Genomic DNA, 20,911 nt, shown 5'->3' with positions numbered 1-20,911 from the left:
AGTGTCTAGAAAGGTGATTTATGCTCAAGTGCTTATTGAGTGAAGAAATGTTGAATGCCATCCCGTGTTCAGTACTGTCTTGCTGTTGTATATTAATGTCAATTAAGCATAAAGTATTTAAAAATCTGAAATTATTCACTAGTGAGAAAAATTTTGCCAAGTTTTTATTAGCAAATTATAGACACACAGAGAAAGGAATAATAAAAAATGTCTACTTCTAAAAAAATGAAATGAAACTTTTAATGTTGCATTCATGCGTTGTTGGTCTAAAGTGATTTCTTTTTTTTTTTTTTTTGAGACGGAGTCTCGCTCTGTCGCCCAGACAGGAGTGCAGTGGCACGATCTCCGCTCGCTGCAACCTCTGCGTCTCGGGTTCAAGCGATTCTTCTCCCTCAGCCTCCCGAGTAGCTGGGACTACAGGCGCCCACCACCATGCCTGGTTAATTTTTTGTAGTTTTAGTAGAGACAGGGTTTCACCATGTTAGCCAGGATGGTCTCGATCTCCTGGCCTCATGATCCACCCACCTCAGCCTCCCAAAGTGCTAGGATTACAGGCGTGAGCCACCGTGCCTGGCCTGGTCCAAAGTGATTTCTGAATAAGTTTCACTAAAATATTTTCCACCGAAGTAGTTTTTGCTATAAAACAAGGCATTTGATGCTGTCAATGAAAAATATTACTCCCATGCCTTTTGTCTGAAAGGATTTGATTACTAAGAAATCTGAATTCAAGTACCAGTAGTATTTAAAAGAAAAATTTTATGGCCTAAAACTCATAATATTCTTACCACTTCCTTTCCATATCTAATTGTTTAGTTTTAGAGTTGATTATTCTTGGCTGGGTGCAGTGGCTCATACCTGTAATCCCAGCAATTTGGGAGGCTGAGGTGGGAGGATTGCTTAAGCCCAGGAGTTTGAGACCAACCCTGGCAACATAGCAAGACTCTGTTTCTACTAAAAAAAAAAAAAAGATCATTTTTAATTGATGTAAAAATCTTTGCATCTGTTTTCTTTTTCAGTTCCTTGTCTGTCTTGATGGTCAACATATCTTCTTTAATATCACGACATTTTCAACAACAACTGGTGAACAAAACAGAACTTCTTTTTGACACCACAGATTCTTCTGAGGTCAACGTTGCAACAAGAATAACACGGTTTCTTCGAAATATTAAATATTGTTATCAACCATTATTAGAAAAGTGTAATAACGTATTTTTAAGTAATGTGGACCAACTTGATTTGGATTCCATCAGTAAAATACTTAGGCTATACAAGTTTCTACAGTTTAATAGTTTTGAATTTATTATGATGGCTAAAAAGAAGCTAACTGAAATGATTCCTCTGTGTAATCATCCTGCTAGCTTTGTAAAATTGTTTGTAACATTGGGACCCATTGCAGGACCTGAAGAAAAGAAACAGTAAGTTCAGTTTAAAATGCATTACTTTTTTTGTTGTGAATATGTGGAGCCTTCAAGCTTACGTCTCCTTGCAGCTCTGGGAGGTACAAATATCACCCCATTAGGTTGTGGAAGGGAAAAGAATCTCTTATGCTCTGCTCCTTGATTCTTTTTCTGATTATTCTAATTTACATCTCAAACTCTTAGTCTATTGCTGTGTTCTGAAAGGTAAACCTCTGATACTGGGCCAACATGAAAAAAAATGAGGGGAAACGCCATGTGTTTTTATTCTCCTTTTCTTTTTTTTTTTTTTTTTTTGAGACGGAGTCTCGCTCTGTAGCCCAGGCTGGAGTGCAGTGGCCGGATCTCAGCTCACTGCAAGCTCCGCCTCCCAGGTTTACGCCATTCTCCTGCCTCAGCCTCCCGAGTAGCTGGGACTACAGGCGCCCGCCACCTCGCCCGGCTAGTTTTTTGTATTTTTTAGTAGAGACGGGGTTTCACGGTGTTCGCCAGGATGGTCTCGATCTCCTGACCTCGTGATCCACCCGTCTCGGCCTCCCAAAGAGCTGGGATTACAGGCTTGAGCCACCGCGCCCGGCCTTATTCTCCTTTTCTATGCTACGTGACTTGGATTTACACACATGACTCCCCCACCCAGTGTAAGTCTGTGGAATATTTAGAATTATAGTAGTCATAGCAGAGTACCATTTTATGCTTTGTTGTCTTCATCACAATAGTCATCAAAGCATTTATTATGCACTCAGCATATGTCCCCATGTCAGGTTTGAGCAAATTTTATGTGGCGCCTCTCATTTAGGAATTTCCAGTTTTGCTAGATATTGATGTAGGTAGTAATATTTGAAATATAATAATGAACAAATATTAAATTAACATACAAGTATGGTTAATAGATAAGATTCTCTCTTCGTAGGCCATGTGACTGGATTTATACTAGACATAAAATTCCCCCACCCAGCATAATTGTATGAATTATTTAGAATTACAAGCTGGGCACATTGTTGCACACCTTTAATCCCATCACTTTGGGAGGCTGAGGCAGGTGGATCCCTGGATCCCAGGAATTTGAGACCAGCCCAGGCAAGATGGTGAAACCTCGTCTGTACAAAAAAATACAAAATTAGCCGGATGTGGCAGTGCGCACCTAGAGTCACAGCTACTCGTGAGGATCACCTGAGCCCAAGGAGGCTGAGGCTGCAGTGAACTGAGATCACTCCATTGAATTCCAGTCTGGGCACAGAATGAAACCTTGTCTCAAAAAAAAAAAAAAAGAATTTTATATAATAATCCTAACACATAAGTATGATTAGTAGATTTACTTAAGCAGGGGTTCCAAGAGTTGCATAATAGGGGAATCATTACTCGGTTAGGAAAAACTTTATGGAGAAAGTTTTATTTTTTAAGAGTACTTTGTGACTGAGTGCAGTGAGTGGATCACGCCTGTAATCCCAGCACTTGTGGGAGGCCGAGGCAGGTGAATCACCTGAGGTGGGGAGTTCGAGATCACCCTGACCAACATGGAGGAACCCAGTCTCTACTAAAAATACAAGATTAGCTGGGCGTGATGGCAGGCACCTGTAGTCCCAGCTACTCAGGAGGCTGAGGCAGGAGAATCGCTTGAACTCGGGAGGCGGAGGTTGCAATGAGCCAAGATCGCGCCATTACACTCCAGCCTGGGCAACAAGAGTGAAACTCTGACTCAAAAAAATAAAAAAAAAGAGTACTTTGAATTATATGAAAAAATTTAAGAGCACATCTTAAGACTATATCAAGATGGAAACAAGGTGATTATTAAAAACTATTGGGGCCCAGCATGGTGGCTCACACCTGTAATCCAAGCACTTTGGGAGGCCAATGACGGCAGATCACTTGAGGTCAGGAGTTTGTGACCAGCCTGGCCAACATGGTGAAACTCCGACTCTACTAAAAATACGAAAAAAAAGGGCTAGACATGGTGGCTCATGCCTGTTATCCCAGCCCCTTGGGAGGCTGAGGCAGTTGGATCACTTGAGTCCAGGAGTTTGAGACCAGCCTGGCCAACACAGTGAAAACCTGTTTCTACTAAAAATACAAAAAATTAGCTGGGCGTGGTGGTGGGCACCTGTAATCTCAGCTACTTGGGAGGCTGAGGCAGGTAAATCGCTTGAACCTGGGAGGCTGAGGTCGCAGTGAGCGAAGATTGCGCTATTGCACTCCAGCCTGAGCAACAAGAGCGAAACTCCATCTCAAAAAACAAACAAAAAAAATACAAAAAATAATTAGCCGGGAGTGATGGCAGGTGCAATGGCAGGCATCTGTAATCCCAACTTCTTGGGAGGCTGAGGCAGGAGAATCGCTTGGACCTGGGAGGCGGAGGTTGCAGAGAGCTGAGATCATGCCCCTGCACTCCAGCCTGGGCAACAGAGTGAGACTCCATCTCAAAACAAACAAAGAAACACACATACAAACAAACTTTATTGGAACCATTTTTTGTCATCAAGTACTATTAAAATCTCAATGCTAAAGCAGTACAAAAGTTGGATTTAACTGAGTCTCTGTCTTCAAGGAATTTACATTGCAATTGAGAGGATAGATATAATTGAAATATGTAAATACCGTAACAACATAGTTTATGAAAAAACAATAAAATTAGTGATATGGATAGTGCTGTGAGCAGACAGAAGTGAGAAAAATATAGACTGAAGTGGTTGGGAAAAATTTGTGGAGAAACTGGTTTTGAAATGTTTGAAAAGGTTGGTGGAAAGGATGGCATGGAGTTATCCAGTGTGTATAGGCAATTAGTTTATCCTATCCTCAGATGTCATGTTTTGAGCTTGCTTTCTAAATGATTCTAAAAGACACATGTATCATGATACTTAACATTACTACACTACTTTGGATAGTTCAACTGACAACTAATCATAGTCAAAATGGACCACCTTTGTTAATTTTCAGTTTATACTGTTATATCAAGTGCTTAGTATATGAGATTTCTGATACTATGCAGGTTTATTGACTCCTAGATGATTCCTATTCAGTTTTAAAACATTTGGGAAATTGTCAGAATATCAGTTGTTCATTTCTTAGCTCTCTAGTATTGAATAATTTCACTGAATCATAGTATTTTATAACCATTATAACCTTGTATTATTTGAAAATCTTAAAAGATCTTTACCTTTATTTTTCAAACAGTTTAAGATTGGATTATACTGGCCGGGCGCGGTGGCTCAAGCCTGTAATCCCAGCACTTTGGGAGGCCGAGACGGGCGGATCACGAGGTCAGGAGATCGAGACCATCCTGGTTAACACGGTGAAACCCCGTCTCTACTAAAAAATACAAAAAACTAGCCGGGCGAGGTGGCGAGCGCCTGTAGTCCCAGCTACTCGGGAGGCTGAGGCAGGAGAATGGCGTGAACCCGGGAGGCGGAGCTTGCAGTGAGCTGAGATCCGGCCACTGCACTCCAGCCTGGGTGACAGAGCGAGACTCCGTCTCAAAAAAAAAAAAAAAAAGATTGGATTATACTGAGGCCTGAATTTCGTTGAAGACGACAATATATTTTTCTTTATTCAGTACTATTTTATATTCGAGTAATGTGGGGAGAACACTGGGGTTGTATATTGGATTCAGTTTTTGTTTATATTCTTTTTTTTCCTATTTGTTACTCAAGAACTGTTATTAAAAAAAAAATTGCAAGCTAATTTTCAGTTTTTCAACCAAAAACTTTTTTTTTTTTTTGCTTCTAGACTTAAATCAACTTTGTTATTGATGTCAGAGGACCTAACTGGTGAGCAAGCCCTGGCAGTGTTGAGAGCAATGGAAGATATGGAAAGCAGAAATTCACATCTGATTAAAAGGTATCTTTCTGAAATTTATGATGTTAAGTTTGTTATTCATAAGCACCTATTTTTTTCTGAGGAAAAATGGTTTTCTTTAATCTACCTGTTGTTTTGAAGAAATAAGGAATTAACACTTAAGGCACTGTTTATGTTCTACTTTGTTTTTCTTTTTGTCTTTCTTTTTTTTTTTTTTTTGAGACAGAGTCTCACTGTGTTCCCTAGGCTGGAGTGCTGTGGCACTCTCTCTGCTCACTGCAACCTCCACCTCCCTGGTTCAAGGGATTCTCCTGCCTCAGCCTGCTGAGTAACTGGGACTACAGGTACCCACCACCATGCCCAGCTAATTTTATTTATTTATTTTTGAGACAGAGTCTTGCTCTGTCGCCCAGGCTTAAGTGCAGTGGTGCCATATCGGCTCACTGCAACCTCTGCCCCAGGTTCAAGCAGTTCACCTATCTCAGCCTCCTGAGTAGCCAGGATTATAGGCGTCTGCCACCACGCCTGGCTAAGTTTTGTATATTTAGTAGAAGCGGGGTTTCACCATGTTGGCCAGGTTGGTCTCGAGCACCTGACCTCAAGTGATCCACCCACCTCAACCTCCCAAAGTGCTGGGATTACAGGGGTGAGAGCCACCGCACCCAGCCCTCCATGCTGGTATGGGGCTCCTGACCTCAAGTGATCCACTTACTTCAGCATCCCAAAGTGCTGAGCCACAGTGCCTGGCCTTTTTTTTTTTGAGACAGGGTATGACTCTGTTGCCGAGGCTAGAGTGCAGTGGTGCCATCACAACTCACTGCACCCTTCACCTCCCAGGCTCAATTGATCTCCCATCTCAGCCTCCTGAGTAGCTGGGACTACAGGCACGTGTCGCCATGCCCTGCTAATTTTTGTATTTTTTGTAGAGATGTGTTTTGCCATGTTACCCAGGCTGGTCTCCAGCTCCTGGGCTCGAGGAATTCATCTGCCTCAGCCTCCCAGAGTGCTGGTTTGGTTTTCAAAGTAGAAATGACAATTGTTTGTAGCATTTTTCATTTTATTTGTGCTATTACACTCAAGCAGAGAGAGCATCATAACCTTGTAAAATAGAGACCATAAAGACCCTCCTTTTATTTTTTTCTTTTCTTACTTTTCTTTCTTTCTTATTTTTAAAATTTTTTGTAGAGATAGGGTCTTACTATTTTGCCCAGTCTGGTCTTGAACTCCTGGGCTCAAGCAATTCTCCCAAAATTACCACCAAGTCTGTAATTTTCAAAAGGAAAGTTTCTGCAGCACAGTCAGTTCTATATGAACTTGGATTGCCTCATACCACAATGTTACCTTGAAATCATACTGCCATTTGTTGGCTTTTCGGTAACTTGAGATTTCAGAAGAAAAAATATATACTTATATTTTTATGTATGCTTAACTGTATATGCTTAATTTTTCGTGACCTATTATATGTTCCTTTATTTTAATATTTCTTATGCCCCATTTTTTTCCAACTTACTGCCTTTTAGAATTTCCCTTTGCTTTTAAGCATCTTCATTTGAGGGCCAGTGGATTTAAGGAAGAAAATTAAATTAGTCTTGCTAATTATTGGTAACTCTTGGTAAAGATTTTGTTATGGGGAGGATGTGGAATTTGATCCTCTGTGAAATTGAGGAAGAAAAACTATGCTTTTCTCTTCTTGTACTATTGATAATTGAATATTATTTCATTCACACTTAATTCATCGCTTTTACTTCATTCTGTTTTAGTTTGTTTACATTTCTAGAGCCATCTTGAGACATTTCTTCAGGAATAGAAAATCTCGTCTCATTCATTGCTATTTCTCCAGCACACAGCAGAGTGTCTGGCGTGAAAGCGCCACAGTAAATGTGTAATGAATGAATGAACTGGTTATAATATATGCTCTATCAATCCTTTTTAGAGTTACTTCAGTTCTGCATAAACATTTGGATAGCTATAAACCATTAGAGTTGTTGAAGATAACTCAAGCACTGACTTTTCTGCATTTCCAAAGGAAGGAGTTTTCTGCAAAACTTAGAGAATTACTGCTTAGGTAAGATTAAAATAGAAATTTTGCTTAGTATTTCATTTTCTTTTTTTTTTTTTTTTTTTTTGAGGCGGAGTCTCGCTCTGTCGCCCAGGCTGGAGTGCAGTGGCGCGATCTCGGCTCACTGCAAGCTCCGCCTCCCGGGTTCCCGCCATTCTCCTGCCTCAGCCTCCCGAGTAGCTGGGACTACAAGCGCCGCCACCACGCCCGGCTAATTTTTTGTATTTTTTAGTGGAGACGGGGTTTCATTGTGTTAGCCAGGATGGTCTCGATCTCCTGACCTCGTGATCCGCCCGTCTCGGCCTCCCAAAGTGCTGAGATTACAGGCTTGAGCCACCGCGCCCGGCCAGTATTTCATTTTCTAGCCACAATATTTGTTTTGTTTAACTGTGTACAGTGGTGCTAGAAGTTATGGAGGCAAAATAGTAAAAATGTTAAGACACTTTATCTCCCTCGCAGCCATTCTGCCAATGCTCATGCTGGGTATATTTTGAAATGGAAATGAGGCCAGCAGGGTGATGAGTTCCCTAGGAGAGGAATGGCAGTAAACTGATGAATAGCAAAGCCATTCTCCTTTCCTGCAAAATGGAGCCACCATGAAGAGATTGGGACTGCTGACAAAAGTTCAGCTCCATTTGGGAGCATTCATATTTAGGGCCTTTCAGTCTTGCATGCATGCCTATTTTAAGGCTTATTAAATTTTTGAGAATAAGATATAATGGTGATGTTGGTGAAAAAGTGTTTTCTTTTCTTTTTTCTTTTCTTTTTTTTGAGACAGAGTCTTGCTCTGTTGCCCAGGCTGGAGTACAGTGGAGCGATCTCAGCTCACTGCAACTTCTGCCTCCCCGGTTCAAGCGATTCTCCTGCCTCAGCCTCCCGAGTAGCTGGGAATACAGGCATGTGCCACCACACCCGGCTAATTTTTGTAATTTTACTAGAGACGGGATTTCACTGTATTGGTCAGGCTGGTCTTGCTTCTGACCTCAGGTGATCTACCTGCCTCAGCATCCCAAAGTGTTGGGATTACAGATGTGAGCCACTGTGCCTGGCGAAAAAGTGTTTTCATATAGAATTTTCCCTTTATAATTTAAAATCACCTTATTTTCTACAGATATAGTTTTTTTTTTTTTTTTGTTAGAGACAGGGTCTCACTCTGTCCTCTGGGCTGGAGTGCAGTGGTGCAATCATAGCTCACTGCAGCCAATCACAACTTGCTGTAGCCTCGAAGTCCTAGGCTGAAGTGATCTTCCCGCCTCAGCCTCTCAAGTAGTAGTGCTACCACACTTGGCAATTTTTTTTTTTTTTTTCTGTAGAGATGGCGATCTCACTTTGTTGCCCAAGCTGGAGTGCAGTGGCATGATCATAGCTTACTGCATCCTCAAACTCATGGGCTCAAGCAATCCTACCACCTTAGCCTCCTGAGAGGTGGTTTTACAGGCTTGAACCAGCATGCCCAACTAGTTTGATTTCTTACTGTGATTTCTTTTTTTTTTGAGACGGAGTCTCGCTTTGTCGCCCAGGCTGGAGTGCAGTGGCGCGATTGCAGCTCACTGCAAGCTCTGCCTCCTGGGTTCACACCATTCTCCTGCCTCAGCTTCCTGAGTAGCTGGGACTACAGGCGCCTGCCATCACGCCCAGCTAATTTTTTGTATTTTTTTTAGTAGAGACAGGGTTTCACTGTGTTAGCCAAGGATGGTCTCGATCTTCTGACCTCATGATCCACCCGCCTCGGCCTCCCAAAGTGCTGGGATTACAGGCATGAGCCACTGTGCCTGGCCTGATTTCTTACTGTGATTTCTGAAAGACCAAGCATATAGGTGAACATGATTTTTATTATAATAAAGTGATATGCCATTATGGTTAAAAATGTTTTGAACTGAGTAATATGAAATGACATATTATCAGATGAGAATTTAGCATATTAGGATGTTATAACGAAGTTTATCTTTTTCTTGAAAAATAACTTTCGGCCGGGCGCGGTGGCTCAAGCCTGTAATCCCAGCACTTTGGGAGGCCGAGACGGGCGGATCACGAGGTCAGGAGATCGAGACCATCCTGGCTGACACGGTGAAACCCCGTCTCTACTAAAAAATACAAAAAACTAGCCGGGCGAGGTGGCGGGCGCCTGTAGTCCCAGCTACTTGGGAGGCTGAGGCAGGAGAATGGCGTGAACCCGGGAGGCGGAGCTTGCAGTGAGCTGAGATCCGGCCACTGCACTCCAGCCTGGGTGGCAGAGCGAGACTCCGCCTCAAAAAAAAAAAAAAAAAAAAAAAAAAAAAAGAAAAATAACTTTCTTCTTATTAAGATGGTAAGATGATAAGATGCTTATTGTTTCTTCAACCCTTCCATATTTAGTATAGAATTCCACATAGACTGACTCTCAATTATGAATTTTATGTTCTAAATTAGATATTATACACTAGCCCAGGCATGATTTATGTCTGCAGAGTGGGGTTTTTTTTTTTTTTTTTTTGCATGCTTTTAAAAAATTTTCTATATTTTATTTTTGTGTTTTTATTTATTTTTATTTTTGTTTTTGTTTTTTTTTGAGATGTAGTCTCACCCTGTCACCCAGGGTGCAATACAGTGGTATGATCTCGGCTCACTTCAACCTCTGCCTCCCAGGTTCAAGCAGTTTTCCTGTCAGCCTCCCAAGTAGCTGAGATTACAGGCATGAGGCACCACGCCTGGCTAATTTTTGTATTTTTAGTAGAGACGAGGTTTCATCATGTTGGTCAGGCTTGTGTTGAACTCCTAACCTCAAGTGATCCACCTGCCTTGGTCTCCCAAAGTGCTGGGATTACAAGCATGAACCATTGCACCTGGCCTATGTTTTTATTTTTTTTAAAAATATTTCAGTAGCTTTTGGGGTACAAGTGGTTTTTTGTTACATGGATTAATTGTATAGCGGTGAATTCTGAGATTTTAAGTGCACCCATCACCTGAGTATTGTATTTTGTACCTAATGTGTTGTTTTTTTTATCCCTAGCTCACCTACCAACTTCCCTTTTCTGGTCTCTAACGTCCATTATATCACTCTGTATGCCTTTGCGTACTCATAGCTTAGCTCCCACTTATAAGTGAAAGTATACAGTTTTTTATTTTCCCCTCCTGTGTTACTTCACTTAGAATAATGGCTTTCAGCTCCACCCAAGTTGCTGAAAAGACATTATTTTGTTCTTTTCAATGGCTGATGAAAAGTGTATTAAATATACACCATGATATCCATGGTATATATTTACCACATTTTCTTTATCCACCTATTAGTCAACGGGCATTTAGGTTGGTTAACATCTTTGCAATTGTGAATTGTGCTTCTGTAAACGTACATTGCACAGTGTATTTTTTTTTTTTTTGAGACGGAGTCTTGCTCTGTTGCTCAGGCTGGAGTGCAGTGGCGCTATCTTGGTTCACTGCAAGCTCCGTCTCCCGGGTTCACGCCATTCTCCTGCCTCAGCCTCCCGAGTAGCTGGGACTGCAGGCGCCTGCCACCTCGCCCAGCTAGTTTTTTGTATTTTTTTCGTAGAGATGGGGTTTCACCATGTTAGCCAGGATGGTCTTGATCTTCTGACCTCGTGATCCGCCCACCTCGGCCGCCCAAAGTGCAGGGATTACAGGCTTGAGCCACCGCGCCCGGCCGCACAGTGTTTTTTAAAAAATTAAATTATTCAATACCGATGAATACTTTTAGCTATGTTAACAGAAAAATAAGAGCAGGAGTGGGAGCATCAAAGAAGATTTCATTTTCCTTGTTTTGTTGCTTTTATGAAAAGATTGAAGCACATATGATAATGTTAAAGTTTATTAAATTCTGAGTAAGGAGAGCCTTTATGTATCACTGTGGTTTAAAATTATATCAAAAGTGTTTGAGTTATTGACTAACATTTAAAAGTTGGGAGTTGTTATATAAAAATCATAGATACTTCATGTTTTAGAATTACCTTCTTCCACTTCAGTGCAGATAATCTCAAGTGGATATTAGAAGGAATGTACTCTATTTGAACTAATAATTTACATAAATGCTTATGTAAAGAGGTCCTGAAACAGCTCAAGGAACCCAGAGTTTTCATGTACTGGAATAATGTCTGTTGTGTTTTTTTAACTTATTGAAATATAATCTACATAAAATATACATATGCCTTCCTCATTACCCTGTCCTCACCTCCAAGATTAACTATCTCTATTTGTAACTACATGGATTGGTTTTGCCTTTATACTTTATATAAATTGAATCATTCAGTATGATTTCCTTTCTTTTTTTTTTTTGAGACAGGGTCTCATTTGTTTTCCCAGACTGGAGTTGGAGTACAGTGGCATGATCTTGGTGCACTGCAACCTCCACCTGCTGGACTCAAGTGACCCTCTTGCCTCAGCCTCGTGAGTAGCTGGGACTACAGTCACGTGCTACCACACCCAGCTACTTTTTGTATTTTTAGTAGAGATGGGGTTTTGCTATGTTGCCCAGGCTGGTCCTGAACTCCTGCGCTCAAGTAATCTGCCTGCCTTGGCCTCCCGAAGTGCTGGGGTTACAGGCGTGAGCCACTGCGCCTAGTCAGTGTGATTTCTTTTGTGTCAGGCTTCTTTTGCTCAATACTACGTTTATGAGATTTGTGTATACTTTTGTCATATAGTATTCTCTTGTAAGAGTATAACAAAATTTATTTATTTATTCTATTGTTGATGGATATTCGATTTATTTCCAGTTTCGTTATTATCAACAGTACTGTTTATGAACAAATTCATGTTTTTTTTTTTTGTTGTTTTTTGTTTTTTTTTTGTTGAGATGGAGTCTTGCTCTGTCGCCCAGGCTGGAGTGCAGTGGCCGGATCTCAGCTCACTGCAAGTTCCGCTTCCTGGGTTTACGCCATTCTCCTGCCTCAGCCTCCCAAGTAGCTGGGACTACAGGTGCCCGCCACCTCGCCCGGCTAGTTTTTTTTTTTTTTTGTATTTTTTTAGTAGAGACGGGTTTCACTGTGTTAGCCAGGATGGTCTTGATCTCCTGACCTCGTGATTGGCCTGTCTCGGCCTCCCAAAGTGCTGGGATTACAGGCTTGAGCCACCGCACCCGGCCTCATGTATACTTTTTAGTGAACATACATATTCATTTCTCTGTGCCAGCGAGTATAATCATTGGTTCATGGAGTATGCATGTCCTCATCTTCAGTAGATGCTACTGAACATTTTCTAAAGGGGTTATACCAGTCCCTACTCCCACTAACATAATGTACACATTCCTGGTGCTCCAAATCCTTGCCAACACTTGATTTTTTTTTTTTACTTTTTTTCCCCTATAACCCAGGACAGTGCTCATACTTTTTAATTTTAGTTGTTCTGGTGGGTATGTTGTGGTATTATGAATAAATATACACAAATATCTAAGCTTTGGAAATTGAGGAAGTATCACAGGAAAAACAAGTGGAGGTTGGAGAAATTTATCTGTTGGGGGTTTATTTGTAGAAAAGTATCTCAAGATTGGTAGCTCCACAATGATGCAGCTTTTTGAAGGCTTTCATTTCTTAATATAAACTAGTGTATTAATTTTTTGTGGTTATAAGAATGAAATATGCAGTACTAAGTGCCCGCTTGTGTCAGGCACTGGACCAAATATTATATAAAAATCATTTTGAAAATTTTGGAAAACAGAAAAAAGTATATTTGAGAGACTGAGGCAGGAGGATCATTTGAGGCCAGGAATTCAAGACCAGCATGTTCAACATAGCAAGCCCCCGTCTCTACAAAAAACTAAAATATTAGCAGGGTGTAATAGTTCATGCCTGTAGTCCTAGCTACTCAGCAGGAGGCTCGCTTGAGCCCAGGACCTCAAGGTTACAGTGAACTATGGTCATGCCACAGCACTCCAGCCTGGGCTATAGAGTGAGACCTTGTCTCTAAAAAAGAAAAGAAAAGAAAAGAAAAGAAAAAAATATAAAGAAGAAAATAAAAATTATTCATAAACTCATTCATCCACTGTCAACAATTTGGTTTATTTCCTTGTTGTATACTACATATATGTATTTTTTTTCCTAGTTTACCATACAATTTTGTTTGTTTGTTTTTGGCCATTTTACCTTATAAGCATCTACATCATTAAGAATGTTTTGTAAATCTTTTATAATGGCTGGTTAATACCCATCATTTGACTGTACCATAATTCACTTATTACTATTCCCCCTCATTATTTAGATTGTTTTCACATTTTAGCCATATAAAAACTATGATAAGGCATGGTGGGGTGCACCTGTATCTCAGTTACACCCAGCTATGTTTGGGAAACTGAGGCAGAAGGATCACTTGAGCCCAAGAGTTGGAGATCAGCCTGGGAAACATTGTAAGACTCCCTCTAAAAGAAAAAAAAGATGAATAACAACACATATGTTTTACCTGGATTTTATATTAGTTTATTAGGTTAGTTTCCCAGACAGGAATTGACCATGTCAAATGATATAATTAAAATACTTTTAAAGTTTTCAAAGCCATACTGCTAAATTGCTTTCCAGGAAGTTACACCAACTTTTTAAGTTTACTAATAGTGAACGAGAGTGCCTGTATCAGTACACCCTTGCTAACACTGAATATTAATATTACAATTATTTTAGTATGCTAATTTAAATATTTTAAATGGCCAGGCATAGTGGCTCATGCTTGTAATTCCAGCACTTTGGGAGGCTGAGCTGGGAGGATTGTTTGAGCCCAGGAGTTCAAGACCAGCCTGGGCAATAAAGCAAGACCCTGTCTCAACAAAAAAGAACAAAAAATTAGCTGGGTGTGGCGGCATGTGCCTATATTCCCAGTGTGTAGGGAAGCTGAGGCAGGAGGAGTACTTGAGCCCAAGAGGTCAAGGCTGCAATGAGCTATATTGTGTCACTAGCCCTCTAGCCTGGGCACCAGAGTGAGACCCTTTCTCCAAAAAAAATTTATTTAATTTAAAAAATATTTTAAAGGTAACTCAATTTATGTATTTATTTATTTTTTTGAGACAGAGTCTCACTCTGTTGCCCAGGCTGGAGTACAGTGGAGCTATCTCAGCTCACTGCAAGCTCCGCCTCCCAGGTTCACGCCATTCTCCTGCCTCAGCCTCCTGAGTAGCTGGGACTACACGCGCCCACCACTACACCCAGCTAATTTTTTTTTTGTATTTTTAGTAGAGATGGGGCTTCACCATATTAGCCAGGGTGGTCTCGATCTCCTGACCTCGTGATCCGCCCGCCTCGGCCTCCCAAAGTGCTGCAATTACAGGCGTGAGCCACTGTGCCTGGCCTCAGTTTTGTTTTAGATTGTATTATTCCTTCCACTACTTCTATACCTAAAGTTTTTTTTTTTTTTTTTGAGACAAAGTCTTGCTCTGTCGCTGAGGCTGGAGTGCAGTGGCGTGATTTTGGTTCACTGCAACCTCCTCCTCCTGGGTTCAAGTGATTCTCATGCCTTAGCCTCCCCAGTAGCTAGGATTACAGGCATGTGCCACCACACCCGGCTAATTTTTTGTATTTTCACTAGAGATGGGGTTTCATTATGTTAGCCAGACTGGTCTCGAACTTCTGAGCTCAAGCTATGCCCGCCTTGGCCTCCCAAATTGCTGGAATTAAAGGTGTGAGCTACCATGCCTGGCCCCCAGTTTTTTAATTTGTTTTTTTAAGCAATTATTGTCCTGGTGGTACAACTCGTGCCATGGGGATCTGGGAAAGAAGTAGAAAATGGGGTCAACTATGTCCTATTTCTTTTGTTTGTTTATTCGTTTGTTTTAAATGTTGGACTATGTATCAGAAACAAAAAAGGAACCAGTTTTATCAGGTGATCACAGTATGCCAGGGCCTTACAGGTCATATCAGAAATTGAACTCAAGTTCTTTCTTCAGCAACAGCACTGGAAACATTGTTCTGACATGGACCTTTTGTTTCCCTGGGACTGTGGTTTTATTTTTGAATAAAAAAGTTTGGCCTGTGCTTCAGAACAGAACAGGTCTTCCTGTTTTATTCCTTTATTCCTTCCACTATTTCTATACCTAAAGATTTTTTTTTTCTTTTTTTTTTTCTTTTGAGATGGAGGGCATCAGGAAGTCTTAGGCTTTCCTGAATAATCCTTTATGGACCTATCATTGAATTTATCTGACTATTTTTTTTTTTTTTAAGATGGAGTCTTCTTCTGTCGCCCAGGCTGGAGTGCAGTGGCATGATCTCGGCTCACTGCAACCTCCACCTCCCTGGCTCAAGGGATTCCCCTGCCTCAGTCTCCCGAGTAGCTGGGATTACAGGTGCACGTCACTATGCCTGGCTAATTTTTTTGTATTTTTAATAGAGATGGCATTTCACTATGTTGGCCAGACTGGTCTCGAACTCCTGACCTTAGGCAATCCGCCCTCCTCGGCCTCCCAAAATGCTGAGATTACAGGCATGAGCCACCATGCCTGGCCTATCTAACTCTTCTTAAATTAACTTGTATTATGCCCACCTGTGATGTTACATATATTGGCTTTCGTCCTAGTTACTAGTTCATAACTTCTATAGCTCTTGCTATAGTCTTTTGTTACCATGTTGGGTGTGTTAGGGCTCTGGAAACAGAATATGTCTCCTGCCCTAAAGCAGGACTCTAATCTCCCTCCATCTTTCTGATCATGGGTCTTAAAGACACTCCCCTGAGAGATCCCACCCGACACCCTATGTGAAGAAATGCTGACATCATGAAGCTCATACAAACCCAAGAAGAGTGGGTTTGGACTGCTTCCGGATAGCTGAACACGTGGAGGTTCCTGGAGGGTGGCATGGTCAGGGAGGGCATGGAAGCTCTGCACCTCTTCCCACATACCTCACTCTACTGTCCCTTCATCTGCATTCTTTATAATATCTTTTATAATAAATCTGTAAACATAAGCAACTGTTTCCCTGAGTTCTGTGAACCACTTCAGCAAATTAAACCCAAAGAGGAAGTCGTGAGAACCCCAACTTGAAGCCAGTTGCTCAGAAGTTCTGGAGGCCTACTTTTGCAACTGGAGTCTGGGGTTTTTGTGGGAGAGGTCAGTTTTAGAGACCAAGTTCCCAACCTGTGGGATCTGACACTGTCTCCAGGTAGATAGTGTCAGAACTGAATTGGACACCCAGCTGGTGTCCACTGCTTGGAAGAACCCCCACACATTTGATCACAGAAGTCTTCTGTGTTGATGATTGTTGTGGCTTCAGATTAGAGGAAAAACACAGTTTGAAAGAGTTTTTTTTGAATCATCATTTTATCTATTAATTGTAGTACTCATTATATATATTCATATTTTAATACAGATATATTTTGGTTTTGTGGCTGATGTATTAATTTTATTCTTTTCATTTTTTATTTTGCAGTTATTTGAAAATTAGTTTCATACCAACTGAGGTGTCCTTTCTGGTGTATGCTATTTCCCTGCTCCCTTCTCCTCACTTGGACGAAGTGGGGATATCCCGAATTGAAGCCGTTTTACCACAGTGTGACCTAAATAACCTGAGTAGTTTTGCTACATCTGTTTTAAGATGGATTCAGTGTGATCACATGTATTTGGATAGTATTACTGGGAAACAACTGAAACTACTTCAAAAATTAGATCACTATGGTCGTCAGAGACTACAACACAGCAACAGTTTGGATCTGTTATGGGAGGAACTTAAATATGTCAGAGGAAACACGTTTCCTGAGTCACTTCTTGAAGAAACGATTGCTACTTTACAGCATTTCGTGGATGAAATTAATTACATAAATGTTGTGGAGATTGCATCTTTTATTTCTAATACTGATTACCTCAGTACTTTGCTACTTGATAGGATAGCCTCAGTGGCTGTTCAGCAGATTGAAAAGGTGAAATTTAAATGTTACACATTAATTTTATAGAGTTGTCAACTTCTGCAAGCATAATTTTTACCATAGGCATTTTGAGAACTTGGATTGGAATCTGAGGTTTAAAAATTAAATAAATTCTGGGTCAGATATGGTAGCTCAAGCCTGTAATTGCAGTGGTTGGGAGGCTGAGATGAGAGGATTGGTTGAGCCCAGGAATTATGGCTCAGTGAGCTGTGATTGCACCACTGCACACCACCCTGGGTGACAGAGTGAGACCCTGTCTGTTAAAAAAAACAGAGAAAACTCTGGTTTCTGTTTCAGCGATTTGTTGTTCCTGTCCTTGAAGTCACTTTCTTCTTCCAGCATTGCAGATTTGGAAAGAATCAGCAATCATTTGGTTCATTACAGTATTAAGATTAGGAATCAATTATTTGAGGAAACTCATATTGGGACAGCAGAGTATGAATGATTTTTGGTTTTACTTTTTCTTATTTCTATAATCATGTGTTATCATTTTTACCATTTAAAAGCAGTTATATTCAAAAGTATGAGATAAGCTTAAAAACTGAGAAAATTGTAAGGTATCCATTGGCAACAGTATTCTTAAATTGTCATTGCATCTTCTTGCAGATTTATTTCTGGGACTTACTTGTAAAATGCCACTTTATGGATTATATGAGAAGCAGCTCACTTATAAAATCACTATCATAAATATATCAGAGCAAGGCCTTTATTTAAAAGACAGTGTTTCTCACAACCGAAAATAAAAAGTTAACTTGCTTAGTATAATGCCTGGAAGTCATTAAGTATTGGATGAATGAGTGAAAAATGAAATAAAAAAGCAAATGAAAGAAAAATGAATGCTAATGATTGTAATTTAAGAAACTTCTCTACATTATGATTATTCTATAAAATGTACTGATTATCATGGAAATTGCTGATACTGTTTCCTATTCAATTTAGTGACTAATGAATTCTGAAACCAAATTTATTTATTTATTTTAAATTTAAATAAAGACAGGGTCTTACTATGTTGCTCTGACTAATCTCAAACTCCTGGCCTCAAGCAGTCCTCCCACCTCAGCCATCCAAAGTGTTGAGATGACAGGCATGAGCCACCACTCCCAGCCAGAATAGAATTTTACACCTAACAAAATAAATTTGTAGATTGTCTGATTTACTTCTTTTTTGTTACATTAACACTTTTGGAGTTAATTAATTGTGGGTGGGGTTAAATTATAGCAGGATGGAAAAATTAATAAGCAGAGTGATACATTTATTATTTAACTGTAGTGATGATAGGAAAAGATTTCTCCTAAAAAATAATTAGGTTAAAATTTTGTCTTATTTTCCTAAAGTTTAAACTATAAATTTTTTTTCTTTTTATACAGATCCATCCTTTTACAATCCTTGCTATTATTCTTCCATTCAGCACTTTGAACTATGATCCACCTCAAAGGGATGAATTTTTTGGAACTTGCGTGCAACATCTTAATTCTTATTTAGGTAGGTATATTGTTTGGTAATACACTGAGTGAATAAGTCAGAGGTTACCTGTTGCTGCTGAGCTAGGAGATGTCCCTCATTTAAAGGGTAACCATAATAGCCATGAATTCTCTACTTAAAAGGTTTTTTGTTTGTTTGTTTGTTTTTGAGACAGAGTCTTGCTCTGTCACCCAGGCTGGAGTGCAGTGGCACAATCTTGCCTCACTGCAACCTGTCTCCTGGGTTCAAGTGATTCTCCTGCCTCAGTCACCCCAGTAGCTTGGACTATAAGCATGCGCCACCACACCTGGCTAATTTTTTGCATTTTTAGTACAGACAGGGTTTCACCATGTTGGCCAGGGTGGCCTGGAACTCCTGACCTCAGGTGATCCACCTGCCAAGGCCTCCCAAAATGTTGGGATTACAGGTGTGAGCCACTGCTCCTGGCCCTAAAAAAACTTTGTATCCATTTTAATTAAGAAAAATGTCAAACTTGTATAAATAATTAAACAAAGAACACATACATACTCACTGTATAGATTCAATAATGTTAACATTTTATTGTATTTGCTTATCTGTTTGTTTCTCTGACTCTCTTATTTTTTTCTGAGCTATTTCAAAGTTGTAGGCATTGTGACCCTCCACCCCTAATTACTTTAGCATACATCTCCTAAGAATAATGACATTCTTCTATACCACCGCAATACTGTTGACACAGTAAGAAACTTAATCATAGTTCCCTAATAACTAATACACAGTTCATGTTTCAGTCTCCCTAAGTGTTCCCAAAATACATTTTAGAGTAGTTGTTTTGGACCCAGTATTCAATCATTGTGTTTGGTTGTTATCTCTTCAGTCTCTTATAGTCTATAATTTTGTTTCCCTTTTTTCTTTTCTTGGCATTGACTTGGTTTTTTGTTTTTTTCTTAATTTTTTGCTATCCAGGTTTTCAAATATACAGAAAAATTGAACAATATAACAAACATCTGTATAATAAGCTGTAGACCCACAATTGTGATTGAATATTAACATTTGCCACATTTGCTCTGTGTATATGCACAAGTGTGTATGTGTATGATGAACCTTCCAATTGTCAGCTCTATGTACTTCGGGTTATAAGGACATTCTCCTATGTAACTACAATACTGGTATCATTACTATTACTAAAGAAAATGAACAAGTACCATCTACTACCTAGTCTGTAATCAAATTTTCCCAATAGTCACCAAATTATCTTGTATAACTTTTTTCTTTTTTTTTTTTTGAGACGAAGTCTTGCTCTGTCGCCCCGGCTGGAGTGCAGTGGCCAGATCTCAGCTCACTGCAAGCTCCGCCTCCCGGGTTCAGGCCATTCTCCTGCCTCAGCCTCCCGAGTGGCTGGGACTACAGGCGCCCGCCACCTCGCCCAGCTAGTTTTTTGTATTTTTTAGTAGAGACGGGGTTTCACCGTGTTAGCCAGGATGGTCTCGATCTCCTGACCTCGTGATCCGCCCGTCTCGGCCTCCCAAAGTGCTGGGATTACAGGCTTGAGCCACTGCGCCCGGCCAGCTTTTTTCTTTTTTTGAGACAAGAGTTTTGCTTTTGTTACCCAGGCTGGAGTGTAATGGCGCGATCTCGGCTCATTGCAACTTCCGCCTCCTGGGTTCAAGCGATTCTCCTGCCACAGCCTCCCGAGTAGCTGGGATTACAGGCATGCTCCACCACACCTGGCGAATTTTGTATTTTTAGTAGAGACGGGGTTTCTCCATGTTGGTCAGGCTGGTCTGGAACTCCCGACTTCAGGTGATCCACCCACCTCAGCCTCCCAAAGTGCTGGGATTACAGACGTGAGCCACAGTGCCTGACTATAACTATTTTTTTTTAAACAACCAATATTGAGTAGTTATGTATTTTCCTCCATCTTTTTTGCTTGATATTTATTTTTATAAAATGACTGGCCATTTATTATAAATTGTGCCACATTCTGGATTTGTCTGATTGTTTTCCTTTAACTTGCTTCCCCATCTCCTGCATTTGTAGTAAACTAGAAGTTAGGTATAGATGCTTGGTTAGGTTCAGATTAAACATTTACAGCAAAAATAACTTGTATGTGGTGCTGTGTACCTTATATTTAGATCACATCTGGAGGCACATAATGTCTGATTGTTTCTGTCTATTTAGATTTTTTTTTTGAGACGGAGTCTTGCCAGATTGTTTTTTAAAAGTAAAAAAAAAAATGTTTCTTAAGAATCTTAATAGATGTTTGTCAACTGTTTGAAGGGTTGCTGCTCTTATGCTGATTATTTTGCATCTCTTAAAAAGGTATTTAAAGAAATTATCTTTTAAATTTAGAGATGGGGTCTTGCTACATTGCCCAGGCTGATATCAA

General features: G+C 40.3%; 1 protein-coding gene across 20 annotated transcripts in view; it reads left to right on the top strand.

Moving 5' to 3' along the window:
- The window catches only part of FASTKD1 (FAST kinase domains 1), a 51,568-nt gene that overhangs the window by 17,745 nt on the left and 12,912 nt on the right, over positions 1–20,911 (top strand). For 13 of the 20 annotated variants that reach the window (XM_028830819.2, XM_028830817.2, XM_028830818.2 and 10 more), the window contains 5 exons: positions 1,017–1,415; positions 5,136–5,246; positions 7,138–7,269; positions 16,590–17,076; positions 18,450–18,564. In XM_028830819.2, coding sequence (XP_028686652.2) covers positions 1,017–1,415; positions 5,136–5,246; positions 7,138–7,269; positions 16,590–17,076; positions 18,450–18,564 — 1,244 coding nt within the window. The remainder of the gene's footprint in view (positions 1–1,016; positions 1,416–5,135; positions 5,247–7,137; positions 7,270–16,589; positions 17,077–18,449; positions 18,565–20,911) is intronic. The other 7 variants (XM_077957165.1, XM_077957168.1, XM_077957166.1 and 4 more) reach the window with 1 other exon arrangement.

Source organism: Macaca mulatta, chromosome 12, assembly GCF_049350105.2.
Source record: "Macaca mulatta isolate MMU2019108-1 chromosome 12, T2T-MMU8v2.0, whole genome shotgun sequence".
In the NCBI taxonomy this organism is placed as follows: Eukaryota; Metazoa; Chordata; class Mammalia; order Primates; family Cercopithecidae; genus Macaca; species Macaca mulatta.
Note: the sequence above shows the minus strand (reverse complement) of the source record. Positions and strands in the feature narration are given on the sequence as shown.